At 35.5% G+C, this 26,132-nt stretch overlaps 1 protein-coding gene across 2 annotated transcripts in view; it reads right to left on the bottom strand.

The window, feature by feature from the left end:
- Window positions 1–26,132, bottom strand: part of ARL15 (ADP ribosylation factor like GTPase 15) — a 164,011-nt gene that overhangs the window by 82,981 nt on the left and 54,898 nt on the right. For both annotated transcript variants that reach the window (XM_032214133.1, XM_032214134.1), the window contains exons 2-4: window positions 7,748–7,892; window positions 7,203–7,262; window positions 3,731–3,939 (exon numbers count right to left, since the gene is read on the bottom strand). In XM_032214133.1, coding sequence (XP_032070024.1) covers window positions 3,731–3,939; window positions 7,203–7,262; window positions 7,748–7,892 — 414 coding nt within the window. The remainder of the gene's footprint in view (window positions 1–3,730; window positions 3,940–7,202; window positions 7,263–7,747; window positions 7,893–26,132) is intronic.

The raw sequence follows: 26,132 nt of genomic DNA, 5'->3' as shown, positions 1-26,132 counted from the left end.
TTTTCCCAGGATCACGAGGCAGCTGTAGACGGGCAGATGGTCTCACACCCTAGGAGGCACCTTTTCCAAATTGCTTCTAAAAGACTGCTCATTCCTACTATAGATCAGATTTTATTGGTTGACTCTATTCTATCAAACAGAACATGCCAACCTTTAGATGGGAATGCAATCAAAATGAATACAAGCAACAAAAATGTTCAACTTATATCACTCTTGATTTATTCTCCTCAGAAAAATTATTTCTCAGAAGAAATGATGCTGAATATATTCAGAATGTCCACTTCTGAATGCATCCAAAGTCTTTAAAAAAAAAAAACCTCAAGGATGTGACAAATGACAACTGGCATTTACTTTGTTTTTAAAACAACCCCTTATTCATTCTCAAGGTGACAGCTTCATTAATACTGTACTGAATATAGATAGGCACACAAAGTCATTAGCATCTAAGGTAGTCTAGCCCAAAATGCATACTGGATACTAATATCTGTAATAGAAGCTCAATGGCTTATTTAGATCAGTGGTCTGTTGATTTACATGAGCCTGACATGACTCAGTAAATAGATCAATCAAGGGATAATAATAAAGAGGGTAGAAACTGCATATGATTAGGACCGGGTAAGATGTATAAAAGGGAGGGGATTGCTATCTTGGCCAAGAGAATTCAAAACCTTGCAAAAGTGATGGGTTCCAGTCCAGATAATCTTACGAAACCTAGTTCTATGTAGTTCATTAGTACGATTATGATTTTCACAATATCAGTTATACTTAATCAACTAATAGGATAGTAAAACAGAAATCATTTTTATTTTTAACCACAACATGCTATCAAAATCTCAAAAGTTATATAATGGATAATGAAAAAGGCAAAAAGACATGACAGAGTCATGTCCCAGTGAATCATGAGCAATGGGACTCTGCAGACACAAAAGAAGAAAACTTTTAAAAATCAAAAACTCCAAATAAAACAAAAATGATTAAATACAAAATCAGTACTGATGGAAGAATGAATACCTACATAAAAATCAAGCTCCCCAGAATGGACAAGTTTGCGACATACACAAATCTGTGAACTGACAAGGAAAAAAAAACCCCTCTGAACAGGCAATTAAAAGGGGGGGAGCACACAGCCCAGATGGATTTTCAATGGAGTACATTTTCAATGGGTATCTATAAGAGCTTCCTAGACAGCATTATAGAACCATTCAGACAAAGGTTCTTGGATGCCATTCAAAACAAAGTCTGCATTATAGTAATTAGCAGAAAATGGAATGCTTAATTAACTGGGAAAAGCCTACACTTTGCTCATCATACAGCCCCATCAACTGATCTATTTGGATGCCAAGAAAACAGCTAAGGTCTTGGCTGTAAGACTGCAAAGATTTTTTTCCCCAAATTAATAAACCAAAGCCAAATTGATTTGATCCAAAAAGTCATTGCTCCTAAGCCACTTATAATAAGGACTGGAACTTCGCATTCCAAATCTATTCTAAAAATCCATCTTCTTCCATAATACATCAAAAGTGAGATTTTGGAATTTAATGTAGTAAAGAAATAAGGCAACATACACAGATGAACAACAGGGCATTGTGCAAACAAAAGCTTTCTTGAAACTTAAAGTAGATTTAAGTTGTCCCCACTTGGTTTGTAACAATAAAAACACCCACATATGAAAAACCTGTGTGGGGCAAATGAGAACACTAAAATAAGATAATTTTTCAGAAGCAGTCTAATTTTACTTTGAAGCAGATGAACTCATTGCAAGGAGATAAGTGCAATACTTCCAGAACTTTATTATATATAAGTTATACTGGTTACCAAATAATTCCTAGATTTGAGTGACATTTGATATGCACATATAGAAAATCATATTTCTTGAATCATCATTTCTTTGATGTCCAAATCAGTTTATTTAAAAATTAAATGTTAAATTTCTTTCCAAAGTAAGGGAAAGAATCTCTCCTTTTCTCTTGTGTATCTCACTTTTCTCTTGTGAGATATCTATAATGCAAATCAATGTATTTCCAAAATGTTAGCTTATTTTATTACAATAAAAAGTTGGATTTTAAAAAGATAAATGGAAACAGCTGAATAAAGCAATTATAAACTTATATAGCTGAAAAATAAATCAGACAATTTTTTTCATATAAGCAAACAGTATTGCGATTTTGCGTAAGTTTCAAATAGTTACATGTGGTTCTTTTCCTAATGGTTTGGATAAATAGTTTACATTGTACAATTTTAACAGTGCCCCGCACAGTTTGGAAACCATAACTCCCACAAGTGATCATCACGAACAGCTGTTTGTGGAATCTTCTTGTCTCCTACAGCATTTGAGGCAAAAAAATCTGTAACTATTACTCAACATTTATACACCTTGTCAGATTGAAAATGCTTCTGCAATCATTATTTCTGAAATAAATCACAATTATGCCAACACTAAAGCCTTGAATCCCTTGATGAGGAATAACTACTTAATATTGTGCCTATATAAAAGTAGTAGATAAGGCCAAATTTTAAAGTATTACACCTACTAGCAGCAAGATAAGAATGACTTCATCTAATATGAAGCCTGAATATTGGTATCAGCACTACCAAAGAAATACATTCAGATGCACGCAAAGACATGGCCTCTCACTGCATTGTTTGCTATTCAAACAAGTTGCTCCCTGGGTTTTTTTCTTTTTTCAGAAAAACACGTTCAGAGTCGCTGTTACCAGGGGAAAAGACAAAGACTCAGAAGCACAGATCAGGAGTTTTCACTTTTTTTATCCTAAATTTTGTTTCACTTTTTGCTTTTCATACCTTAAGGGGAAAAAAACCCCAGAAATGTGACTAGAAAATCTTTGCTCAGGGTGTGATAGAAGCCACTGTTTCAATAAAAGGATTCTTTTCTGTGCATCATTTGCTTTGTGCATTAATCACAGAGAATATTAGAACTAATTAAGAATTAATACATATCTTCAAATAATTGCTTGCCTCTTGTAAGTGGAATTATTTTTGATGTTGCTGTAAAATTAGATTGCATATATGGTTTAATTTTTTTAATGTCTTTGGATATGAAAAGCTGCCACCTTTATCTAGCTCTTGTATTTGTACACTTTGTATATTTGTTCAGTATATACAACAGTGATTTATAGAAATTCTCAATAGATTCAAACAAATTTTTCCCAGTCCTATATTGGAATGCTAGTGATTGTCAACTTTTTATATGAAATAATATTATTAAAAATTCAGTGTCAGGTTTACTGAAGTTTGAATTTTCAAGAAGTGAATATTGGCTATCATCTTCTTTGCCTTTCTTTGAATTTGTTCCAAATGCTTTTAATTCTTCTTAAAGTGGTGCCCAGTTTGAGTTAAGAGTTAACCAATGTAGACATATGCTAGATTTTTAAAAGTGGAAGCTTTAACAAGTAAAAATCTAATACTTTTAAATAAATTTTAAGAAACATATTGTTAAGGATATATAAAAGAAAATGTTAAGGGTGTTGGAAAAGAAGGTGGTAAGATAAAAGTTGACAAACTTCACACATATTTGTTTTTAAAAAAACAATACACATAGGCAATCCTCAGCATGGACAGCTAGAAGTATCTTTTCTTCATTCATTAAGAATTATGTTCATCCAAACTTTACAGACTCTACATATACATCAGATATACATACAGTCATGACTTTACCATCATTGCATTCAAACAATTAGTAACACACACGTTCTTGCAGAACTAAACATACCTCTTGTACTGAACGAGCGGCTGGCTTGTCTTGATGATTGGCCAATATTAAAAATGGCAAAGTGCATAATTGTGGATGCTGCAGCGCAGAATGCAGTTCATTCCTAGCAATTTCTAAATCGTCTTCTGAAGAAGCACTGTCTAATACAAATATTACTCCTTGAGATCCTTGATAGTAACGACTCCAGTATTTTCTGATATTGTCAGCCCCTTTGGTAATTATCAAATAAAAATAAGCATAAATATTAATCGGAAGACATACAGGACAGGTTTGCATACATCTTGTTTAGGCATATCAAAATTAAGTTTCAATGCTTTCTTTTTATCATATTTTAATTTATTGCACTATTAGAAAATTGCATATCAACATTATAGGAAATGGGCTCCTAGCTTCTAGTCTGATGGCTCTCTCACTAGCCATATCCCTAAAAATATTTACTTTTGCCAATTTTTTCACTGATTATATTTTTCAGCTGTAGCTTTTTCATCTTTAAAAAGAAACAAAATTAAAATTCACACTCTTGCTTTTTAAAATATGTTCCTTCACTTCTCTCTGAAACTCTTTTGCTGACTTCTCTTCTATGCTTTATTTAATCAATTTGCATTATCCAGCAAAGAAATTTTGTTTTTATAGAACTTCTCAGCACTAAATTGGGTATTTATCCAATGCCTTCATAAAACATGGTTGAATAATTAAGATTTGTTCTCCAAGCTTGTGGGTTGATTTCTGAACTCTGTGACAACAAAATGTTTGGAAATCAACCCACAAGCTCAGAAAACAAATCTTCACCCTCGTCCTACACCCAAGTTACAGCAGGGGTGGGTTCCTGCCAGTTCTAACCTCTTCTATAGAAGAGGTTCCACAAATCTACAGTGCCGTTTAGAACTGGTTCCAGGTCCCTCCCCCCGCCCGTCCGCACATCATCAAGATGAAGAGCGAGAGGAGGAATTCTCGGAGTTGAAGTCCACAAGTCTTAAAGCTGTCAAGTTTGAACCCCCCTGGGGTTTTTTTTCTAAAGGATTAGGGGTGCAAGGGTCTTGTAACTTGACAGCTTTAAGATTTGTGTGCTTCAAATGCTAGTTTCTGAGCCAACATTTTGGTTGCTAAGCAAGAGCGTTGTTAAGTGAGTTTCACCACATTTTACAAGTAGGCCATGCCTACCCAGTCACATGGCTGGCGAGCCACTCCCACCAGGTCACATGGCTGGTAAACCACTCCCACAAAGCAGGCCACACCTACAGAAGAGGTTCTAAAAAAATTTGAAACTCACCACTGGTTTAAACCCAAGGTTGGTAAAATGAGGACCAGATTATTGGGGAAAATATGCTGACTCTATAAACCGCTTAGAGAAGGCTGTAAAGTAAATGGATCTAAGTTCTGTTGCTATGTTTTGTATGCCCTGTTGAGCACTTCCAGCCTTAAAAATTTGTGCCACCCTCTGTAGTCATAAGGCTACATTTTGTGCTTGGCAACGTGTTCACACTTACAACCAGTTCCCAAGTGCTCCACAATCATGTGATCACTATTTGCAATATTCTCTGCTAACTTCCCAGAAAGTCAATGGGGAAACCAGCAAGGAAAGTTGAAAGCTGCTGCCACCTGTTAAAATCTCCCTCTCATCTCTGGGGGCTGGCTGCCTCCTAAGTGAAGCTCAGTCCCTCCACTAGTCTAGACAAATGAGTCTTGGATCTAGAAGGCATAAGCTTCATTTTTGCAGCACAGTGGAGGTGTTCTACTTCATGCATGGAGGGAAGCTTGGCTACTCCATCAGGCTGCAGAAAATGCGACTTGTATCCTGAAGATCCAAGCGCTGTTTCTGCACTCTGGCACAGCTCCTCCACTGAGCTGCAGAAATGGGGCTCACATCCTGTTCCATTTCTATAGCCTGGCTGAGGCATACTCTTTTAGCCTTCTAGAATGATGGTGTTCTAGAACTTCTACACATCTTGAATGATGGTGCCAGAAAAAAGATTTCTATCCTTCAGCAGGATGGTGATCACTATCTTTCTAGCTAGGAACGGTCTTTTTTTCCAAATCACATGATTTGGAAAGGAGCCTTTCAACGATTGTGAAAATGGGATCCATTTGCAGGATGGCACATGGCAGGCTTGATAGGAAGGCTATGTCCCATATTAGCTGAAGTTGCATGCAGCTGCAGAAAAAGGTAAGTGAACCTGGACATGATGGAGCAAAGAGAGGGTCCTCTCCCCAGAACTCAGTATAACAAACTGCATGATCACTTAATAACCACAACTGGGAGAGTTGAGATTGTGGTTGTTGAGTAAAGCTGTTACATGGGCATCTGACTTAATTACTGCTTTGCTCAACAACAAAGACCTCAGTCCCAGTTTTGAACATAAGCTGAGAAATACCTGTATGTAGAACAAAATATCCACAAAATAGTTTTGTTTTCATATTTTCTTTGATGCCAAGCAAGAGTCATATTTCCAAAGTTATTTTTCACATACGTAATTTAGATGAGCAATTAAAACTTTATGAATGAAACCAAACTCAAAATGTGGTGTTGAGGACAAAATTGCTGATTCTATAGAGACAGCCTAAATATATACAACAGATCAGCTAACATAGCCAAATCGGTGCTCGGAAAGCAATACCAGACTAGTATTGCCCAACTTGATGTTCTCTATATGTATCAGACTTCACTTCCCAATGATGCTGTTTGTTCAAGAAGTTCTGTCTAATACCAAGATTCATGATCAATGGCAGTCTTGCTATAATATGTAAATAATGGGAAATGTCTATTCTAAGTACAATGTAGCAGCTCTAAGAAAAAAAATATGTATCTGATAATTATGAATGAATTATCAGATAGTAGAATGTCTCGCAGTTCTCTGAACACCTGAAGAGTTGCCCTTCTAATAGACCTTCTTTTGTATGAAATTTTTACATGCTTAGATGATACTTATTTAATTATTTTTTAAAAAATAAATGTCATCAACATGTAGCATATGTAACATAAAGCCTCCTTTTTAATGCATCTTTTTCTGTTTACACTTACTCATGGTTTATATTAACTGGAAATATAGTTCAGTTAAATTATAACTAAGGAAACACAGAATCTTCACTAAGCTGTTGCAGTGTCATCTGTCCCAAATCTTATACATGGTGTTGATTAAAACTGTTATTTATTATACATTATTTTGATAGTAATACATCTCTTGGAAACTCAACACGATGTATCAAACTGCTATATCTAGCCACCTTCAATAACAATTCTTAACATCTCTTTTTTCAAAAGTCAATTTCCTTGATCCAACCTTTTACTATTTAAACATTTTTCCTCACTTTCTTCCTTTGATAAATCTACTTTAGATTGTACCAGGCAGTGACTACACCTAGTGGTGAAAAGGTAGTTGATAAGTATGTAAACTATTGCTTCTTGTCATAAATCAAGACACAAAGGAATCAAAAGCTACTATCAGTTGTGCATATTATATATACTGTTCTTTACCTCCAAGTTCTTTTACATTCAATATTGCATTCTGGAATGGCACTGCTTTTATGCTAAAACCTGAAAATACAAATAAATTAAAAATGTACTTTTTTCAATACATTTGTTCACTCTACCATTATTTTCCTCAGTTTAATCTATTAGCATCTTGTTAGCTTAAGTTAGTAAATTCAAATGTGCTAATTGTTACCATGAGTTATATAATGGGTAGATAAAAAAACAAAAGTACGAAAATATATTTTGCATTATTTTAATTCAGAAGTCCTTGGTATTCTCTGAACTTGATTGTTACTTGCAGACATATCAGTACTCAAACAGGTAACATCATCAGTGCTAGCAAGTATGGGGTTTGCTTCCTGTTTATATATAGTTTTTGACTTGCAACCATAATTGGGACTGGAATGTTAGCTGCTGAGTCACTAATCAAGATGTCATGTCATTGATTCCTCAAGGGCTAGAATCCTGACATGCTTGGTTGCAGTCGTTAAATGATCTCTTGCATTAAATGCCTATAATTGAAGAAGCAAAACAAAACATCAGTTCACCTGTAGTTGACACTATATTTTCTCTAGTTTCACTGCAGAGCTGAGACAACAGGCTCGTCTTGCCAGAGCCACTGAGACCTATGCAAACCAAGTCATATTCTGGTCGTGGAGGTGGAGGTCCTTTGCAGCAAAGGGCTCGAAAACACTGTTGAGAAAACAGCAAGAAAGATTGTTCACCTTTTGATAAGTAACAAGAAAAGGAGGAAATAATATTTGCAAGACAGAATATTTGATCACCCAGAATCAAAATGCCTATAGATAAATAAGAAGACTATCCTGGCTTTGCTACATTATTACATAGAAAGGGTTATTTAGTTCTGCAATCTCTATCCCCAATGCATTATTACCTAAGCTAGGAATGCTTTGTTACTGTTTTCAAAAGGCCTAATATACCACAGTCCTGAAAGAGAAATGGATACTATTCATGGAAATGCAAAAAGTTTCTCAAAGCCCTGTCTGTCTGTCTGTCTGTCTGTCTATTAATTAAACCATGAAATAATTTATTTCCTTCACAATCAATAGTTGTGGCACGCACTAAAACAATTCCTTTAATTCTTGAATGATACATATGACTTTCCAATGAGTCCTCAATCAATGAGGAAAGCACTTTTCCTATAGGTTACACAGCAGGCCTACATTGCCTAGTTCTACCTTATTTTAATCTTCCCATGTCAAAGTTCTACACGAGAATAACAATCTGCCAGCTTCCACTATAATATGTTCAGACTCAAACCCAAGTCATCAATAATAGATCTCTATACCACTGTTACATAACCAAAAGCTTGGGGGAAAGCATGAAATATTTAGCAGAAATCTCTTAAAGGAACTATTTCAGCAATCCTTTTAAAGGGAACAACTCAACATGCTGAATTTTGGAATATCTCAAGTCTGCTATTGTCACTCATTAACATACAGCTCTCATGGTTATCAATCATCTTTGTGAAAAAAATATTATGCAATACGAAACAATGTGCCTACAACAAAACTGGGATTCTTCTACAATTTGGGCAGGAAAATCATTAAACCTTGGCTCCTTTAGAGGGCTTTGGGAGCAATTTTGTTTGATTAAAGGCTCCCCATTTTTTATTTAATTGAAACACCTTTATGCCACTTTAGTCATTAGTTTCTAAGCAACTGATCCTAAGCAGCAACATATATTACTATACTATACTATACTATACTATAATTACACACACACACACACACACACACACACACACACACACCAAATATAAATGCCACCAACCATTATTATATTCTTAAGACATAAAAACCATGACCCCGTGAATCAGGAAACACAAAGATTCATCCCATAAAGCAGAGGTCCCCAAACTTGGCAACTTAAAGACTTGTGAACTTCAACTCTGGGAACTGAAGTCCACAAGTCTTTAAATTGTCAAGTTTGGGGACCTCTGCCATAGAGAGTTATTCATATCTATACATGTTTTTCAATACATCTGATTATTAAAAGTGAGGGCATGACCCTTATCTTCAATGGGAAGGTGTTCTATAGGAGAGGAGTTCTATAAAGAATACTGGCTTGTTGCCGGAAAGTAGGGACGGGGTTGTGGCATTATCAGTAACCACAGTCTACTTTATTTTGTGGCACACCTTAGAGACACAAAGGCCCCAAGTAATGCAGACTTTAAAGGCTATCACCTGTACCTTGAATTACAATCTGAAACAAGCCAGTCACTAAGGCATGTTAGATGGAATACTGGATTGCCCTGCTTAACAATAGTATTTCGCACTAATTGCAGATTGCAGATATTTTAAAGGCAGCCCCCATGAAGAATGTGTTAAGAGTAGTCCATCTTGTGAGGTGACAAAGACAGGAGGGGCTGTAGACACCACTTCTATTCCAGAACAGCTGCAATCTGTTTCAGGTTTGTTTATTCCCCTCATGCATATGTTTACGCTGATTGCATGTTTTTAATCTTTGCATTTTATATTTTATTTAGTCATTTGTTTTTGTCTTCTGATGTTTTTTAACCTTCTTATTGCCTGTGATAAACAACATGACTTCAATCTGTTTATAGATTACCAAACATTGCAAACATCATTGCAAGAATCATTGGTTTGACATTTTTATTACAGACGTACGTAATTCATGTCAGGCAAGCAAATGCATCTGCACTTTTCAAATGTGTATAAAAATAGCAAGACTTATATACCACTTCATAGTGCTTTGCAACCCTCTCTAAGTGGTTTTAATCACTGTGTCATCAATCTTAGGTACCCCTGAGAACACTTAAGTAATAAGGCAAAATGTGGTTTTGTGTGTGGGTGTCTTTGACATAGTAAGCCCATATATACCATGGTTTGCATGTTTTCTCTCTGTGTGTGTGTGTCTCCTTACCTAGGCACAGAATACATAGAAATGCATAGCCGTAAAAATATAGCCACATACGTATATACTTACAGAAGTGTATAATTGCTAACAGTGTGATAATATTGAATTAAATAAACAGAGTCTACCAATTAACACCAAAAATAATTCCCCAAAGGTTTGACCAAATTCCTTGGAATTTCTATTTCATGTCATTTTGTTGAAAAATAAATATTCACATAAATCGTTAAAATAATACTATCAATAATTTATTACTGCAGATCACTGTAAATTTATCCTTCCAGTGTTATATAATAATTGTTTTGGCTAGCCCCCACAATAATTTCACCAATCTTGATAACTAATAGGTTCCAAATACTGGGACGAGAGCCAACAAGGACATGTGTATCTCCTTGACATTCAACAAGCAATCTAAAATCATATTAAAAACTCAAGTGGATTTCAATCCAAAATGTGACAATAAGGGAACAGACCTACTTTTTGCATTTTATGCTTCCAATTTCTGAGATCTACCTCCAAAGGAAAGCTATTACAGCTAACTTTTATTAAACATACTCTGCAGTATCCAATATTTGCAAAATAAAAAATTATGCAGTACTAACTTCATCCTAACATCAAAAACAGATAGTTTAAATTGTTTTAAGCAACCTACCATTGATTTATTTTTTTAAAAAGCATGTTCCAAATTATTATTCCAAAAATTGTCTAAATGATTAATATCAATTTCATCAAATTCCTTCAACTTTTACAAACAGTTTTACTGGCTTAGGAGCCTTAACTGTTTCCTCCAAAACCTCTACCAGATGTGGAACTTTAGAGGCCACAATTGTATCAAGAATAATCCAAATAACAAATGTTAAATTGAATAAATTGCCAAAAAACCTCATTCTTTTAAAAGTCAAATTTCAGTCTTACAAAAGTTTTAAAATTGCTGCATCAGAACTAGACTGATCAAAATAAGGAAATTGAGTGATATCCACAAAAGAGATTTGGATTAATAATTCAGGAGTTGTCATACTGTGTATTTTGTTTGCAGATGCTCTGTCAATCCTCTTGGATTGACGGCATATCCAAGAAACCAAATCTAAACAGACCAGTGCTGTTTTTAAATATATGTTTTTAAATCTAACTGTTTTTCTATCTATTTTCAAAGTAAGCATTTTGTTTGGTAGCAAGCAACAACTTTACACTGTCATTATCCCTAACCTATATAGTCAGCCAAAAGCTTTCTGCAGAGGCAATCTGCAGATCTTTTAGCATTGGTGACAAGAGATCGATCCCCAGAACATTGCCTGAATACAATACATTCAATCTACCATCTTCCTAGAAGGAACATGTCATGTTCTTCTGCTAACAGAAAGTTGTCTATTTTACATGGCCCCAAGAAGAGGATTTTATGTTACTTCCAAAACCCCTTTTGAAGAGGAAGGGAAATTCTCTTTTCTATGACAATTTCTATGTGTGCTATCGTACCCCAACTCAGCCTTTCCTTTTCATGCCTAAAATTTTCCAAAACTTTACTCAAACATTTCTAGTTGCAAAACCTAATCAGCTTGTTGAATTTTTCTAAACTTATCCAGATTGCCTGAAATTTCAGGCAAACTAGACAAGTTAAGTGATTGCTCATCAATAACAAATAAAGTGGACAGAGCAGATTTATATTATTTATCTCAAAGAATGTCTCGTTAAGGGTGTTTTCATATTAAAAATATTTTCTCTTTATTAAATGCCCTCTTCTTCAGCATATATCTTATATTTTATGCGTTAGAATTATTGTTGAAACTTTTTAAAGTATTAATTGTTCTGAGGCATAATGGAGAATCAAATATATAAGGCAAGCATTATAAACATTATAAATAAATGCTATCATGCCATGAAAACATATGACATAGAAAGAAAATATCTGTGTTAAGAGTCATAACTGATAATCATGAGCTTGTGATGTATCAATCAAAAGATGGCAATATTATAATATATCCCACAAGAGGGAAAATAAGTGAACAAAGTATTAAGAAGGACAGGTGCCTTAGAATACCCTTCCTATCAGAGAAATCGGAGAACAGTTGAGGAATAATTTCCAGACAATTTCCAGAAATAGGTAAATCTCTTTTAAAGCCTATTTTTTTAGCTATTTAATAAAGTCATTTTGTTCCATTGTTAATCAAGTGTCTATGTTAACCTATGTCTTCCCATGTTACCAACAACAAGGATAGAATGTGACAAAACTCTAGCCAGGTGCATTAAATTTTTTTCAATGGATGCTTTCCTATGTGGAAGACTAAGACAATGGAGATAATCCTTGTGTTACGTTAGAAACAACTATGGTTTAATTTGAAAACAAATTCAAAGGTATCTTAGGAAACTTCCAGATTCAATGCATTGATATGTAAAGTTTTATGGAACAGATACAATTCCTTTTGCACAAGAAGCATTTTATAAGCAAGAAATAATAGGCAAATACAAATGTCTAACTTATTGTGAAACACTAGAATTTTGTTAAGGGAATAAAAATAAAATCAAGAAAATTGATGTCAGAGGGACATAGTTGCCAAAAATTTTTTATTTAAAATCATTAGAAAGATTTAACGGAAGACAAAAGAATTTAGTTTTGAAGTTTGTAATACTAAATTGGAAATGGAATTACATACAAATGATTAACATATAACTGCTAAAATGTACATCTGTTGCTAATGAAATTTGTAACAGAACAAGTGAAAATATATATGGCAAAGTTGGCTAAATATTTTAATTATAATGTACAGATTGAACAATAGGAAAACATGTGATTGAAAGAACTGAAATTAACATTATGTTGCAGTCTTAATTTTTTTTATAAAAAATGTACATTTTATGTATGCCATCAGCAAAATTGTGTAGTATGTTTAAAGACACTTCAAAAACATGTTGGAAATATGAACAAGAAAGGATATTTTATCACATTTAGTTGACATGCAAAAAAGTTAGATGATTTTTGATACAACTGAGTTATACTGTATAAACATACATTTATGCACTGAAGGAAAATATCCATACAAATGCAATGTATTGGAGAAATCATTTGACCAATATTATGTAAAAGCACATAAAAATGTCTGCACAATTTCATATACACCTTAAAAATTCAGGGTGATGTTACAATGGAACAGTATAGACCTAAATCTCAACAATGAGAAATTGAAGAAAAAAATAGATTTATTCATTTCTAACAACAGAACCTGTTAATATTAACATATTTACAACCAATAGACATTATAGCTGTAGATAGCATGATCAATGATTTGCTGTTAGTCTGAGAGAGAAATATAGATGGAAGCTATAATATTAATTAGACTTAATTAGTGTTATTTTGCATTTTTTGAGGTTTGGCTTTATAGTACAGCAGAATATAAAGAATCAATTAATGCTAATGGAATAGTGGGAACAGTTTATGCTACATGTGTCAATCAGGAATGGGTTTCTGCCAGCATTACTGTGCACTTGATTCACTCATGTGTGCAGTTGCCTGTAAATAGGTCTGCGCATGCGCAGAACATTAAAAATGTCAAAAAACCATGCTGTGGTGACTCGGGAACCTGTTTGGGGATGTGGCGAGCCTGCCATCCCTTGTGGTTTGGTGACCCAGTCTCAATTTCCTCTACCGATTCACCCAAACTGGTGCGAACCGGTAGCAACCCACCTCTGCTGTCAATCCAGCAATACAGATGTCAGATGAGCAAATGTATTCTGTGTTGTCTGTGCTATTATTACTTGCAAAACCTGGACAACAAAGTAACAGCAAATCAAAGCCAATTTCAACCACATTTTTTTAATACAAAGTGTTTTCCACCCAGGGACATTTTGTAAAAATATACCATAATTCTGTTAGATATCAATATACACACACTGATGCATTTTGCTCCATATTATGATACTTTTCTAACAAATTAACCAGTGGATGGAATTTGTAATAATTTTATTGGAAACCATTCAATAACGAGTGCTACTCAATGTAAGAATACAAACTCAGAAAAAGCCTACAGAAGACCTGATTGATGGGCTTCTGCACTTGGAGATTCAATTCATTGCTATCTGTGAAAATAAAGCTTTTCTATCCTGCTTTTTTCTGACTTCCTCATGATATACTGCAAACGTAGTAATATGTTATATTGGCTTTGCCAGATCCAAGGAAATATCAGCAAAAGACAGTCCTAACCTTTAGGGAAACTAATAGAAACATTGACATGAGATGGATCCTTCATGCTTGGAAGGTTCTTTAATGAGGTTATATACAAGTGTAACCATCTCTTCAGATACGGGTGTAGAAGTTTCATGAATACAAAGGCAAGTTAAAAAATTTAAAGTTAAAAATGAAATAAAATATCCAGTAGATGACACCCATTACAAATTATATCCATTTTAGGTCATTACAAGACAACACAATCTCACAGAAAGAACTGCACTAGAAAAAAGTCCTACTAAAAGACTCTTTTTAAAACTTATTTTGCAAAAACCAAGGTATGTGCTTGTTATATTCATAATAGCTGAAATGCCAAAAAAAGATTGGCCATGATCAATATTTACTCCAGATGTTTGTGTGTTCACGAGATGTGAGCATAGCAAAATAATTACAAATATTGTATCACCTCTAATTTTAAAATCATTTAAAATTTCCCTATATTCTTTATGAAACTGGCACTAATTCTGTCAGCCTGCACCTTCACATTATTGGAGTTGATGCTTCTATATATAACTTTTACCCTAGACTTCTAACATTTTTTTAAGGATTTTTAGTTTTATACCTACATTTTTATACCTACTTAAGTGTTATGACTGGAACCAGAAATCAAGAGAGGGGAGTGCATTTTTAAAAAATATTAAAAACTGAATATACATTCAGTTATTAGAAACATGATAGCATCCATATTTTTTCTTAGTTTTGCCAATAAATATTAGCAGACGCACACAAGGATTCTATTGATTAAGGATGTCTGAGTGAACTGAAATTGTTGCCTATTTCATTAAGAACCAACTACTCCCTTATATTAATTTGAAGTTTTTTAAAGGTAACCGAACAATGGAAATTAGGATTGTCAGGATTACTGTCATAAATAAGACATTGCACCTTTGCTGCATCATTTAGCAACAGAGTAACTGGTCCCAATTACTGCTGGTAAGTGAAGATTACCTGCAAACCAGAAGCACTGTCTTCTGGTTTGCAGGTAATCCTCACTGCAGGTAAGGACACCCCAGTTTTCTGATCTTTTAAAGCTACTCCCCACTAAGACCTTTCTAATGTTTTGGATTTTAGAAAACACAGTATTTGCATAGTCTTGATTTCTAGGTTTTTTTTAAATATTTCCTTGTTCAGAAACAGTGCCGAACACACAGATTACTTGTTTTGTGTAACGACTGCTGAAAAACAGCCCTTTGCAATGGTAAGAGCTATCCAAGGGTAAAACTCCAGAATATCTAGGAGAAGCAAATGAAAAGAGGATGTTATCATTTTCTAAAGGCCACAGTTATTTCCATTGTTGTCTAAAACCAGATCACTAAGGGGTGGTTTCCGGCTTCTGTTACTGCTGGTTCGCTCAGGGACGCACTGTGTGTGCATGCGCAGTAGTAAAAAAATTGCTTCTGCGCTGGCATCAATTATCTTACTATTCTGCTTCTCAAAAGTCCAACTTTCGCTTCCATAGAGTGTTACAGGGAATACCAGTGCCTGCACTATTTTGGAGATATAATCATATTACAGCATTTGAATATCTTTTCCAAGGCCTTTGTGTCAACTCTACCAAGTGCTAGTCAAAATAATCCTTATTAACCAACGTGTCACTGCCAAAAGGTCTAGTTCCTCCTTTTCCAAAAAGATTAACATTAATGCTGGGCACCCTAATTAGTAAAGCAAAATTTCACAATTAAATAGGTAATTCTAGAGCTTTTGCCCATTAAGAATATAACCAAGTATAAAAATCATCTATTTGGCTAAGCAAAATAAAAATAAAAGATGAAGAAGAATGCAGATGTAAATAAAGTAATATTGTAAATAACATGTTCTAAACACTCAATTCCTCCTCATGCTTATGAACATAGCCTTTGCAATAGTGGTATCTTCTTCTTCTTTACTTCATTTTTAGCACTTCAGATGTTGATGGAAATAGTGGTATTTTATCATATTTGTCCTGTAAGATTGAGGAAAATAAATGGAAGAGATCCATCAGATCTCAAAGCAAAATTTTATTAATAAATTCATCCCCATTAATTTCAATCATGATCAGGGATTATCATATTAATAACAAGATGGAGAATTCTTTTATACTCTTACTCCTCTTAAAAAACATTTTGAGTCCTGTTCAATCAAGCATTATATGGTTAAAATCAAAGCTTTCAAATATCCAACTCTTAAGCAGGTATCCCATGGGATAGCATTCAGCCTTTTGAACCCTCCTTTCTCAACTTTCAAAAATTATTTATTTATTTAGCTGCTCCTATATCCTCCACTCCTTATCCTGAATTCATGGTGCTGCACATAGAGAGTTTAGATAAAACCAATGATGATACTGAAATATGTGTATATTAATATCCACTCTTGTACAACTGATTTTTCCCATTAGACTGTGCTCAAAAATGAATGAATGAATGAATGAATGAATGAATGTACAATAGTTCTACAGTATCATCAGCCATCAACAGCAGTTTATGCTAGTATGTGTGTGTTTGCAGCAACATATGAATTAGCAATACATGTGAATATTCAGATGTATTACATTGAAAAATAAGGAGTGTTGCTCTGCTTTTTTCTCAGTCTCAAATCCAAAATATTTCTTTCCATTGAAACTTGAGAAACAAGTAAAAATAAATCCATTACTTAGAATACATTACTGAAGCTGTAGCTCTCATAAGCAATACAATACCATATGCTACTATACCTGTGCATGCGCATACATAAAAACATTAAAAATACTTATACACATATAAAAGACAAATCAACAGATCTTCAGTCTCAAGGGAACATATTTTCAGGTCCCAATCCAAGCACTATAGCAATATAATTAGACACTATTAATTTTCTAGCAGAACAGAATGAAAGTCCAACAAATGTTGATTTTTTTAAAATGCCCTCACAAACCAAAAGCTCCCAACCCTCCCATTTATCTTTTGCTCTGGTCAACAGCTAATCGTTCTTTCCTTGCATAGAAGCTCTGACCCTTCCATTTGAGGTAGTATGATCAAAGGCACTTTGGCCAGACTTGGAAAAACATTTTCACTGAGAATGGACATAGTGCCTGTCAAAAGGTTATTCCCACTGTGTGCAGGGAGCAGCTCATGTTACTTTAGTGTAACATGAAAGTTCAAACTCTAGCCACAGTAATCCATGTTTTTCTTTCTAAAAGCAGCATATGGAGCACACTCACCAGAAGAATACACCTAACGTCTTATAATCTGAAAGAGGAAATAAAAGGTTTCCGCAATCCATCGTGCAGCGAGTCACGTATTTTAAATCATCTCTCAAACCTGAACCATCTATTTGAAAATTGTTTCTATTGAATCTGAGATTGAGAAGGACTGGGAGCTTTGTAAATAAATTAGGCTCCCTATATCTTGTAGAAAACAAAATAACTTGGCAGCGTAAATCTTAATGTCACTGATAGGAAGGCTTTGCTGAACCATTACCATAAATCTGACAAACGCTAATTTGATGGGTGGCTGTATCTGTCTGCTACAAAGCCAGTCTAGACAGTCTATTGAGAAATCCTAAAACACAACTGTTTGTTCCCCTAACACCATCTGGATCTGGCAATAAGAGCCGACCCAGAGCCATTCACACATGGATCAAAGCGCATGCTAATGCCATCATGAAGTCATACACATAAAAAATTCAATCTGAGAACTCTAAGCAATTTTGCTAAGTCCTCAGTGGAGAAACCTCCAACTTTGCTCGACTCCAGCGAAGGGCATGAAGAGGATGAGGGGGCTGTGGAGAAAAGCACAGACTATTTAATGAGCTTGGCCCTCCAGAGGAATGTTAGGCCACCTATTGTATTGGAAAAGGCTCATGTCACACTTCAGTCTGCACATCCATCAGGGTGCCGCCTTTTCAAAACTGATCCGAGGCCTTGGTAATTACCTGTTTCAAACAGACAACCCCAAAAGAACAGAAGGGTCTCCTAGGTATAATGCTTCAGTTTATTACAATAAGCTATTAGCCTGTTCTGCATTATAACAATATTCCAAATCTCCCTCATTAAAAAGTGTACTGTGGCATTAGATCAAAGCATTAAGGGCCCCCCATTGAATCACGTTAAGTATTACAAATGTAAAGAGCAGTCTGCCTGCCAAGAAAATTTAGTTCCCTCTCCCAAATAGAACTTGGATTTAAATCTGAAAAATTTCTCCCCCCCCCCTCTCTCTCTCTCTGTGTGTGTGTGTGTACAAGATACCCTCCCCATCACTGCCAAAAACCTTTCCCAAACACCATTAGATAGCGTCTATCTCAAACGTTTCACATTAGCAGTAAGCTTACAGGGGTAATTTTTGACATTTGCAGTCTATTGCGTAGAATTTGTTCTTTTTCTTGCAAAAAAAGAGTATAAAGTACAACTTGGGATTCTTGTACACATTAGGGAGGAAAAAAGGATGTTCCTTCAATGCTAGTAAAAATGGCAATATTGATATTTCCCTGTGGTTGCAGATGGACAGTTTTGTTTTTAAATAGTCAGATCAGGATCTGACAAGCAAAATGAGCTCAAGAAATGACCTTTTAAATAATCAAGAATAATTTATGGCTTTTGTGGACATATCTGACCCTTCTCTCTCATTGGATCAGGTGGGGCTTTTCAAAGTTCTTTCCATTTCTTAAGTGCCATATGTGCTTTTTAGGTAAAATTGGATTCATCTGTGTAATTTGCACCTCCTTGGGTTCTGGCTTAGATTACTACGAGTATCAAACCTATATTCCATTTTACAACCCACAATCTTTGTGTTGTAGATTAATGTATCTCTATGACTACAGGTAGAAGTTCAGTCTCTAGCCAAACCAATTCTACTGTTGTTGTTGTTGTTGTTGTTTGGTTAATCTTTGGTGAGATTCACAGCCTTTGGGGCTAGCTGGTAGCTCAACAGCTCGAGTCCTAACCAAGGACCTAGGAACTGTTAAGGTAACGTCGAAGGATATAAGCTGTTCCAAGTAGGGTGGCTTTTTGTAAAATCAGAATGTTCAAGTCTGATAAATTTAAAATTTCCAAATAGCGAGGTAGCCCTTTGGGTATTGCTCCAAGGGCTCCAATTACAATCGGGACAACACATGATTTATTTTTCCACAGTCACTCAACTTCAATTTGCAAGTTCCGGCACTTTGTGATTTTTTCTTGCTGTTTATCTTCAATTCGTGCATCTCCAGGTATTGCAATATCAATGAACCATACTTTTTTTCTTTTCAACTATTGTTATGTCAGGTGTGTTGTGGGCCAAGTGCCTGTCAGTCTGGATTCTGAAGTCCCACAAGATCTTGACTTTTTCATTCTCTAAAACCTTCTCAACTTGATGTTCCCAGTGGTTTTTGCTGTACTCAAATCCAAACTTTTGGCACAATTTCCAGTGAATGATCTCAGCAATGCGGTCATGGCATTATAGGTAGTCAGTTTGTGAAATTTTGCTGCACCCGCTGATCAAGTGGTCAACTGTCTCATCTTTCTCATTACAGAGGCGACATTTGCTGTTGGTGGTAACATGTTGAATTTTTGCCTTCATGCAGTTTGTGGCTAAGGCTTGTTCCTGAGCTGTCAAAATAAAGCCTTCTGTTTCTTTTTTAAGTACTCCTGATACTAACCAGTTCCAAGTTCAGTCTCTAGCCAAACCAATTCTACCATTATTGTTGTTGTTGTTGTTGTTGTTGTTGTTGTTGTTATGTGATTAATCTTTGGTGAGATTCACAGCCTTTGGGGCTGGTTGGTAGCTCAACAGCTCGAATCCTAACCAAGGACCTAGGAACTGTTATTATTATTGTTGTTGTTGTTATCTTTATTCATTAAACCTGAAACTCAGCCAACTGAACATTCAAAAATGTATTACAAATACCAGTGACTGGTGCTAATGATTAATATGGTTTGCTGCCAGCATCCTAAGTATCAACCACGTACCTTCTTAAAATATAAGATGTTCCAAGTAGCGCAGGTTTTTGCAGTTATGCTGGTGTTATTGCAGGAAGCTGCAATTTGTTGGTGCATCTTGTAAAATTCTTGTAAAATTATTATTATTATTATTTGCAACAACAAAATTGTATCACAGCGGCCAGTTGTTTCGCCGGATTTGGCATTGATTACTAGTCGGGCCCCACCCAAGGGCCTAGGACATTGTAACATATTTTCGTAATATGCGTGCAGTTTCAAGCAGTGCGGCTTTTTGCATTTGACTGATGGTGATTTTATCAATTTTTAACTGTTTTAAATGTAATTCCAGTGCTTTTGGAATAGCACCCAGTGTGCCGATTACCACTGGAATTACCACTGCTGGTTTGTGCCATAGTCGTTGAATTTCGATTTTTAAGTCCTGGTATTTTGCGATTTTTTTCACATTCCTTCTCATCGACCCTGCTATCACCTGGTATTGCAATGTCTATGATTGTAACCTTGTTTTTCTCAAACAGTGTGATGTCTGGTGTATTATGCGCCAATATTTTGTCCGTTTGTGGTTGTTGTTGTTGTTGTTGTTGTTGTTATTTAGACAAGTGACAGATTAATTTTCAAATAATAGTTCAAGGCTAATTAGACTAATCATTTATCAACATGAAGGTAATAATTTCAGTTACAAGTTCCACAATTTTTACATACAATTATGAACTTTATATTCAATTAATATATAGGCATGTTTTCCCATGGTAGTTTTGAAAAGCAAATGTTATGAGCTGTTTTAGAGTAGACTCTTGAATAATTCAGAACCAGCTGATATAATGTGAAGATATCACAATGACATACATCTGATTCACTTCAGCTGACTTTACATTGTATAATTTTATCTATGTGCTGAAAATATTGTTCAATATTTTCATACACACACAAATACATAACACTATTCACTATTCAGTTTGTAAATGGGCCTGTTCTTTTAAATATACCATTCACTGTTACCAAGCGATATAAAGCATAAAGATTTTCCCATGGGAAATACCAGCTACAGAAGGAAAACCATCTGGACTTTATTATACTGTTAAGTTTAATATATAGTATCAAAATCTCCAATGCAGATAAATCACAGTATATTTCAAAAACTAATGTTAAGGCAGTTCTACAACTAGAATTTCAATATGAATGAAATCAAGTACTACTTAAAAGAGGAGGAGGGAGGAAAGGAGGGAGAGAGAATGTGTACAAATTCACTTTGACCAAGCAGAACAATATTGCCATCTACTGTTCAGTATCATGATACTTTTTTTGGAATTAAAAGAGTATCTATAAGTTAAATCAGGGAGAATTTCTACAAATAACAAAATTGGTGAAACATTGACAATCTAAAAGGAAACATACATTTCAATCATCATTCAAGATCATTGTAACCTTTTTTGAGCAAGTCGTTCATATCACTCAAAAACAAGCTGCTAAAATTAGTTGTATGCTACTAAAAAAACTTCAAGGATGTGTCAATGTAAATATAAGGAAGAGACTGGAATATATGATATATTTTTCTTTAATATTGCTGTCATGTGTCATAGGTGAAAAACTGTTAAACTATTCAAGACCTTTAAAGCTATTCCCTATATATTGCATGTTCAACTACACACAACAAACATAATAAAAAAAAGAATTGAATGTGAAATATATTAAATAGGTCCGCTGCCTTGAATATTTATAAAAATAATACAGGCAGGATATAAATTAAATAAATAAATAGTGCACCTTTCATAGATAATAGTAATCTTAATGGATGCACATTACAATACACATTAGTGGTGGGTTCTGTATCCCGGTACAGTTGGAACGGGCCCAGTGTCACTCACATGGATGCGCGTGGCGCTCTCATGCTTCGTACTTGCCTGCGACGCTTCTGCAAGCCTCCACGACACTCCAGCTGTTCGGCGGAGTGTCGCGCAGGTGCCGTACATGCCATGCTTGTGCACGGAAGCGCCAAAGGCTTAAAGAACAAGTAAGGAGCTCAGGCGGGCGGGTGGGCCCTCCAGAGCACCGTACTGGAACGGTACCCAGTACTCAGGGACGGTACCCAGTACTCAGGCTCCGGCATGCCCATACCAGGGTGTACCGCCTGCAACCCACCACTGTACTGAATATCTGTGAGAATAGAAACACTTGTTCACTTGGATTCATCTTCAAAACAAGAATTACAAAAGATAGTTGAGAAATTAACACATTAAGTCTTCCTTCCTACTATACAAAATTGCCAAAATCAAGCATCTCATACTAATACCTAGGCGCATATTCTATCCCTTCTGGAAAACTAAGATCTACATGTGGTGATATGTTACCAAGTGATTAAGCTACTTTTCAACAAAACTACAGTAGCTTCACATGGTACTTTTAAAAAATATATTTTAATTCCCCATTTTAATGAATGATGCACAAATGAGCCAGAAAACTTTTTTTAACATCCAAAAGAAAAAAGAGGTGAATTTCACCTGATATTCAGAAAATAGGTCTCTATTATACATTCTTCTTCCACCGCACACATAGTTGAATAACTGTTAGCCATGATAAGATTTGCAATTCTTTTTGTCATCATGGTATTTCTTTAGCTCAACTGATGGGATAGCATTTAGTTATCCTCTACTTGAGGTGGTGCACATGTTTTTCCTCAGCCTGATTTTTAGCTTCAAGACAATTGCCTGAGACAAATTGAACTTTGATACGTGTGGGAGGAGTTTTTGGAAGGATTGTCTTCCACACCCAGCTTTAAAATCCTGCAATTAAAAGGGGGGAAGAGAGATAATAAAAGCCAAAAACATTTTTCCTTAATTTCTGAAAAATATAAATCACATTTTCGTGTCAGTATTAGTCATTCCAGTTCATCTTTTCTCCTCCCCTTATTCCAGGACCTGGGCATTTTACAATCTCTGGGCCAATTCAGCCCTCTGCCTGCCCCATGTACGGTCAATCCAAAATTAAAAATCAAATGTAAATAAGTATATGCCACAAACACAATACAACTGCACTGATTTTATTTTGAAGGTAACTTTAAAAAAAATAACATATGTGCATGCATGCCTGCCTATGGACCTCCACAACCCTACTGGTTCAGCCCTCCACAACAGTCCCAGTTTCCCATGTGGTCACTCTGGAAAATTAATTGGCTACCTCCTGTTTATTCTGTGTCTGTTAAAGAAATGAAAATATATTTAGAATATTGCACCATAGAAGAGTTTCATGTGTCTTGCACCTGCATTCTGTCTGTATTCTCAAGAGGTATTGAATTAAAAGTTGATGACTTTGCTTGCCCTGAGATTTGTGTAATCTAATTTGCAGGTATTTCACTCACTTTTTATTTTAGCCAATATCCTGCACAAAGATCAGACTCCACATCCCCCACACCATGTAAATGCATTTACTAGAAGATTTAGAAAAGTTAGCTTATTTCACTCTAATGGAAAGTAAATTGGTCCCAGCAGATTCAGAACAGCAGAATTGGAAAAGTCACTCAATCCAATGAGCCAATCTATTGCTCCGTGCAGAATTCTAATAAAGAGCATCTCAGCATCCCTGAATGGCTTACATATATTAGAAGGATAAGAAAGTACTATTCTAATACTACTTCTAAAGTTATTATTCAGTTTTATACAACTTTGAATCTCTTTTCTACCATACTATTTCCTCTTTTAATTCATCATACCTTTCCCCCTCATAGGTACTTTCAAATATCTATTAAAACAAACAAAAGGATAGGAAAGGTAAATTTAAAAAATGAAGATCTATAACTAGTGGTTGTCCAGCATCAGCATGAATATATTGAGCGACAGAAAGTTTAATAACATCCCAGGTGAGTATTTCCACTACTGGAACACTGACCTACATTATTTTGAACATCTAAAAAAAACTGTTTTAGAATCATAGTAAGAAGAAGCCATTTAGGCCATAGAACTCGGCTCCTTGCTCAGTGTAGGAATTCACATTAAAGCATCCCTGGCAGATGGTGGTCCAGCTTCCACTTGAACACATCCACTGACGGAGGTCCATGACCTCTCTGGGTCACTGGTTCCACTGTCAAATTGTTCAAACTGTTAGGAAGTTTTTCTAACATTCAGTTGGAATTTGCCTTCATGTAACTTAAATCCATTATTTTGTGTCCTGTGCTCAGGATGACAGAGAACAGGTCTTGACCTCCTTCTGTGTGACATTCTTTTGGAAATTTTAAAAATGCGATCATAGACTTCTTGAATTTTGTCCTCCAGGCCTAAACATGGCAATTTCTCCATTCTCTCTTTGTAGGATTCCCTGTCTTGACCATCCATTTTATTTTATTTATGTATTTATTTGTATCCCACTTTTATTTTATTTTTAAATAACTCAAGGCAGTGAACATGCACAGTATTCCTTCCACTTCCTATTTTCTCAACAGTTCTGTGAGGACGGTTGGACTGAGAGAGTGAGTGACTGGCCAGCTGGTTTCATGGCTAAGGCAGGATTTGAACTCATGTGGTTTCTAGCCTGGTACCTTAACCACCAGACCAAACTGGCCCTTCTCTGAATCTTGGTTGTTAATATGAATCACTTTTAGAATACAATATTCACAAATAGGGCAGCCAAGGAGTACTGATAAATGAGAATAAAGTGAAACTGTTACTCAAGATTTGAAAACTATTTCTATTCACAGAACCTAAAAATACATTTGCATTTCAGCAGCGACATCACATTACTGCTTCATTGCAGTTTGTAATCAATTCTCTTCTAAAATCTTTTTCACAAAAAATTATTTATGAAAAAAATCTGAAAATATAGTATCACAAAGTCAAATATTTGGGTATTGCTGAATGATAAAGAACATGACATGATTTTTTAAACTAATTTAAGAATGCTATTATTTAAATTATTAATTTATTAATTATTTAAATTATTAATTAAATTGAAGAATCCTTTAATTTCTCTTAAATATATCAATTCCTACAATATCCCTCAGTTCTGAAACTTTCCAGTATATCTGAATCCTTTATCGAATGTGGTAAGTAAATGTCAACTCAATATATAAAACTTGCAGTTGAAGAACAGACTGGAATAATCTGGGAATTATACTTCTCTTTTGGCAATCTCCCTCTTTTTTACTATCTTTTCAATAACATAGGTCCGGGATGGCGAAACTATGGCACGCGTGCCATAGGTGGCACGCGGAGCCATTGTCAGGGCACACGAGGCAGTGCCTGTCAGCTGGCCAGCGTGCATGCAGAGCCTTCAGGGGCCCTCCAGAATGTCCCTGAAGGCTTCAGAGGCCTTAAACTGGCCCTAAAAACAAACCGGAACTGACTTCTGGTTTGTTCGTAGGGTCATTTTTCGTCCTCCGGAGCCTTCAGGGAAGCCTCTGGAAGGCCCCTAAAGGCTCCGGAGGGCTTAAACCAGCTCTATGAGCAAACCTGAACTTCCAGTTTTCCCGTAGGGCCAGTTTTTTTGTGCTCTGGAGACTTCAGGGAAGCTCCTGAAGCCTCCAGAGGGCCTTTTCCCCAGGCTCCTATAAAGCCTTTTGAGCCTGGAGAGGGTGAAAAAAGCATGCAAAAATGGGGGGGGGGGGAAGCATTGGTCATGTGAGAATCTGCTTGCAAGTTCAGATAAATAACACAGACAACCAAAATATACTAAAACAATGGGTACAATTTTTTTAAAATAACCCTCGGAAAAAAATTAACCGAGCAAGGAAATATGAAAAAAAAAAAATTAAAAAATGGGGCACATCTTGCCAGCAGTCTTTTCATCTCAATGCCTGTTTCAGACTAAGCCTTTATTAGCAGTTTGTTTGTTTAGGGAAAGTTCAAATCTTGTTTAGTCTCTGGATAAAAGGTCAGTCTCACTGACAAACCTTGAAGAAGGACAATATCTAGCAGGTGCTGCTTTCTTCCGGGCAACCTGAATA

This window comes from Thamnophis elegans, chromosome 3, assembly GCF_009769535.1.
Source record: "Thamnophis elegans isolate rThaEle1 chromosome 3, rThaEle1.pri, whole genome shotgun sequence".
NCBI lineage: Eukaryota > Metazoa > Chordata > Lepidosauria > Squamata > Colubridae > Thamnophis > Thamnophis elegans.
The sequence above is the reverse complement of the archived record's forward strand: the minus strand, read 5'-3'. Positions and strand labels throughout refer to the sequence as shown.